Source organism: Halyomorpha halys, unplaced genomic scaffold, assembly GCF_000696795.3.
Source record: "Halyomorpha halys isolate HHAL.00 unplaced genomic scaffold, Hhal_1.1 Scaffold726.1, whole genome shotgun sequence".
Classification (NCBI taxonomy): Eukaryota; Metazoa; Arthropoda; class Insecta; order Hemiptera; family Pentatomidae; genus Halyomorpha; species Halyomorpha halys.
The window spans coordinates 361155-366353 of NW_027116696.1; the positions used below are offsets into that span (position 1 = coordinate 361155).

Below are 5199 nucleotides of genomic sequence, written 5' to 3' on the forward strand. Positions count from 1 at the left end.
TATATATATAAAAAAGAAGGTACGCCCGCACGCCTTGTCCTCATAGAAGATGGACCAAAATTGTAGCTCGCCCGATGTGAAGAATAAGATGATGTAGATGGCCAGAATGCTGGCTACTAAAACTGCTTTGAGAGATAAGTACGTTTGAACTGGCGTATAGACTCAATGTGACCCTAGGGTGTCATTTGTACCTATGGAGTGTAAATATTAACAGAGAATAGATTTGATTTTTCTAACATAAAAATCATCTATTAACATAATCGATTGTTGAAGCAAATGATGGCCACAACATTGATGTCATAATTTTACGAACCACCTTAAATATTACTGTACGGCCTGGGACGTTGACTTTTTTCATTGCGTGGCGATCCCACAAAATGAAGAACTTTGACCCCCAACCATGGTTAGGCAGTATAGGACTCTAATGGGAGTCTTGGCCGAAGGAAAAAAAAAAAAAAAAAAAAAAAAAAAATATTACTGTACTTGTAAATGTAATTGAAATGAAATGAAATAGCCTTTTATTTATGCAATAAATTAAAACCATTACAAAATATTATCATTATCTTGCTTAATTTTTTTTTAGAACAATTAATGAAAAAATAATTTATTTTAAAGAATACATTAAAATATAAAGTTTGTTACAAATAAATAAATTATTGCTTCTGATGTAATAGTGAAAGTTGTTTATTAAAAAAAATAAATAAAACGCTAACATAATACTAGCCACCCTCCCCTTTTCCTTTTTGTTTTCAAATACGAGTAATGCTGAAACATTTGAATCACACTATTGTTGTTTTTCGATTTGAAACGATCGGAAAATACGATCATAATGATGAAGCTCTGCTGCTCTCTAATTTTTTTTATTCTTTAATAGTAAACAGGTGTTTATTTTTTATTTTTACTTACCCATATATATAGAAGGAGAAAGTATTGCGATCTTTCATCCAGAGGGGAGACTCCTGTGAACATCATTTAGCGAAACTACAGGGGTTTACCATCGAGTAGATGAGGAGGAATAGAGCGACGGCCTTTATTTCATTGGACTGTAGCCAGACGTCCGATAACATATCACATCCGCTTCTATTCCGTCGACTGGAAAAGTTCAAGTTCCTCGCCGCCCTATGCCCACTAATCAGTAGATACTTCAGTGGGAGATCCTTCGCCGTACGGGTTGGCGAAGAATTCTCGCTTCCAGCCTCCACCGCCTGCGGAGTACCACAAGGCTCGGTACTGGGACCCTTGCTCTTAGTCATCTTCACTGTGCCGATTGTGTTCCTAGAGCATAAAGAGGCATTGGTTGCAGCCTATGCGGATGATATTAGAGTCTATGCCTCCAGTGCGAGGCCTAAAAGGGCTCTCACCTTTGCACAGAAAGCTTCTGCCACTATCGTAGCTGCATTGAAGAATGCCTATACCTTGTGTCATGGTAAACCCGTCTAAAACTGACGCTATTGTCATGTCTTTTCAGAAAGGCAAAAAGAGCTGGCTGCCTAAAAGATTCGTAGTAGGTGTACAGGAGCGGAAGATCTCTAATTCCATCCTCTACCTTGATGTGACTCTAGATCATCTCACCTTCTCCAATCATGCCAAGAAAAGGCTCAAGTGGACCCGACTTAAAACGTATAGGCTGCACCATCTGTTCACTTCACCGCAACTTTCACTGCACCTGAACTACTGATCTACAAAGCAATTATCAGACCAACTCTGCTCCATGGTGCTCCTTTAATGAAATTTTTTGATGGGTTGAAGGCCTGCTCTAACCCTCAGTTTCGTGAAATTACCCCTTCACTAAAACCCGGGAGATGGCAGTGCACTGTCCCCTTAGTTGACGTCCTCGACGATGGAAGGGCTTCCTACTCTACAGTTTAAAGTCGTTACACTCGCACCTAACAAGCGGAACGACCCTCTTCGTTCCAATAATCCACTGGCGTTAGCTACATGATTTTAACTACCTTAATTGGACCCTGCCAAGGTAATATTATAATAGTATACAATTATCATTTCTATTATGTATGTGTATCTATGTATTGTATGAATTTAATAATAAAGGAGGTTATGAAAAAGAATGCGATCTCTGATGATCTCAAAATTTGTTATGCAACATTAAAAAAAAACCCTGAAAATAATTACAAAGTAGTTCATTATTTAAATTAATTATTTATTAAAAAATATATAGTGAATCGTATGTCCTCACAAAAGACTCTTTACATGGTAAAAATAAGTATGTTTTTAACGAAAAAGTGATTAAGAATTAACATTTATCGCGAACAAAAAAAGAATATCAACAAAAAAGTAAATGTAAAGTTTGAATAACTGTGCAACTATGACGTTTCTGATATCCCCATCTCCTTCCTACCTTAGAATACTTTCGGAGCCCAATAAAGTCCGTCTTTTGGCCTTCACTTGTCCTGATAACTTACTCCATCCAATTCACTCCTTCCTCCAAGCAAAATGCTCAGATATCGATTTATAGGGAACCTTATTTTTTCGCGCTGAAGATTATGATATGCTTTTCAAAAAAGTAGTTTACACTTTAAGCTTAGTTTAGTTTGATTCATAAGAAATGATGTCTAGTGCAATGAGACAACTTGAGGAGAGGCACATGGCCTCAAAAATTGAACTTATGGTTTGGTCGAATAAAATGGATCTACTTGCATTATCGAATGTTAAAGGTAGAGTTTGATGAAATCTAAAGAATTTAATCTACTTTATATTTTTTTTAATCTCTGAACCAATAGTTACTGGGTCAGTCGTTCAATAATATTCATTATCATCAATTTATGGTGGTTCTGTAGGAGTTATTTCAGGATTTAAAATTTCTTTTATCCCTAGTAAATTATACTTGAAATGTTTTATTTCATTAAATATTAGTATAGTAAAACTCCCATAGCTACCTACACACAGCCATTATCTATTATACTCTATCTTATTAAGTGGATGCTGTATATTCAGCTTTAAGTAGAACGATTAAAAATGTGTTGAATGAAACAAAATTTTAGTAGTTTTAGGTTTAATATTGATTTATGTATGAAACAATGAAATATTTTAAATCTATTTTTTTTTTTTTTTTAATTTTTACTGTTAATTTTATTCTTGATTAGTTGTTTCCTTTCAGAATAGTTCAATATCTCTCAATGTTTTATTCTACTTCACTTTCAATCCTAATGTAATAATACACAAACAACAAATACTCCTAATATCTTTCCTGCATTTATTTTTACAATTTACTTATCTCCATAATCTAGTGAGTTGTATTCAATTAAATAAAATAGTTCTGATTAGAATTTGATACTTTGCTTATAAATTTATTCAATGGGCTACATAAGTTTGTTAGCTGTTGAATCAATGTTTTGAGTGAGTGCTCAATGCACAGTGATATTTTAGAAAGAAATGAATATTTTTTTCATTATTGCCCCTATACTTTAAAACTATTTTAAAGTGTATCAGTCTCCTGATATTAAAACAGAAAATATCAGATAACAACTTTCCTAGATAGTTGATTTGATAGCAACTGGTGTTGTTATTTGGTGACAAAAACGTAAATAAGCTCAGTGTTAGTCATGAAGTTTGTTCGGTGAAAGTGGAGATCTTGACTAGACTGCAGAGCTCAGACCCCTTTCCTCAGTAAGTACACAAACCAAGGGGACAGAACCTTATCACCACGCGGATTTTGGTGGAAAGGAATCTCTCTGAATAGTGTATTAGCCAATAGTTTATTAATGAACTTAAAGAAGATGTATCAGAGGCTTATTTCATCAAGTACTGAGGAGAGCTGATTTACTTTGTGTATAACCACATTTTTAGCCCCCTAAAGGGCGATACCACAGAGAATCCCCTGGAGGAAGGGTAGCTCTGCAGTTTCTTCAGCATGCACTTGTAGAGATATTATAAAAATTTATTTATTTCATCTTGCATGTAAAAGGGCAGTATAAAAATTATAAAAAAGTATTTTATATTTTAAATACAATAAACCAGGGACTGAAAAGAATTTATTTTATTTCAAAAAGTACCAATTACCAACTAATTATAAAATAAAATTATAAATTTTTATATAATTTTATACATTTTTCCATAATTTTTTTACTCCTACTTATCTATTTATGAAATGTATGGTATGGAAAAGTATTGCAATAGTGAAAAATTTTGTATCTGGGTTTTCAATGGAATTACTTATTTTAAGGTCCCCTGATAACTGATAAACAATCCAAATAACCCAAGTATCACAAAATGACAAGTGTTTGTATTTAGCAAGCAAGCTCAGAAAGAAACAATTTTATAAAACTGACATTACATTAGTTTAGGTACATACATACCTGGCTCCACTAAAATCGAATCACTGAAACTTCCATTTTATATTATCAATTTTACATTTTTTTTTTAACGGGCTTGATTACTTATCATTAAACTTGTCAGATCAATGTAATTTTAGATGGTCTTTTTCGTCTCAAACTCTTTGAAATAATCTTTGAAAAAAAAACCCTCCTCTAAAGCACTTTTAATTTTGATTACATGATTACAATAATTAACCATCTCTGATTGATATCAGTAATAAACGATGGATAAACATAAATATGAAAGAATTTCATTAATAACTCAGGCAGAATTGTTCATAGCAAGAATCACATTTCTAATATTTCCAACATCTCGTTAGATATAAAAATATCTCTACAGTATGTGTGTACATGTTTATATGACCAAATTTACTTTAGTGTCATCATGATAATGTTCTTCAAATTCTTTTTCAGGTGAAGTTACTCTTCATAGACTTAGTTGGCAAAGAGTTTGGACTCTTTCTCCTCCTGGAGAGGATATTTCTGTTAATGGAATCGCATGGAGACCAGATGGCCAGGTGATTGCTATTGGGTATAGCAATGGTAACTCTCAAAAATCATAAAATCAAATTTTCTTGAACTTATTAAGTAGATTTAGTTTAGATTATTGAATATTTCATATCATTTGTCGAGAGCCATTCATTGAGTTAAATGAAACTTTTTATATTAAAATGACTTTTTATAATACTAGAAATATTAAACTTACGAGCACTTGGACTGAAAGACTTAAAAAAAAGGAAAAAGGGAACAGAATATAAATACATGATTATTAGACTGATTCTGCTCCTTATATACATTATCAGTGTTTATTTACATGGAGAGTTAGGATTAAGGTTATATACAGGCCTTCCTACCATAACTTAAATAT

At 32.9% G+C, this 5199-nt stretch overlaps 1 protein-coding gene across 2 annotated transcripts in view; it reads left to right on the forward strand.

Annotated features, from left to right (window-relative positions):
- The first annotated feature begins 2455 nt into the window (after positions 1-2455).
- Positions 2456-5199, forward strand: part of APC4 (anaphase-promoting complex subunit 4) — an 11555-nt gene continuing 8811 nt past the window's right edge. Inside the window, exons 1-2 of one of the 2 annotated variants that reach the window (XM_014428538.3) lie at positions 2456-2672; positions 4746-4874. In XM_014428538.3, coding sequence (XP_014284024.1) covers positions 2564-2672; positions 4746-4874 — 238 coding nt within the window. In that variant the 5' untranslated portion in view covers positions 2456-2563. The remainder of the gene's footprint in view (positions 2673-4745; positions 4875-5199) is intronic. The other variant, XM_014428539.3, reaches the window with a different exon arrangement.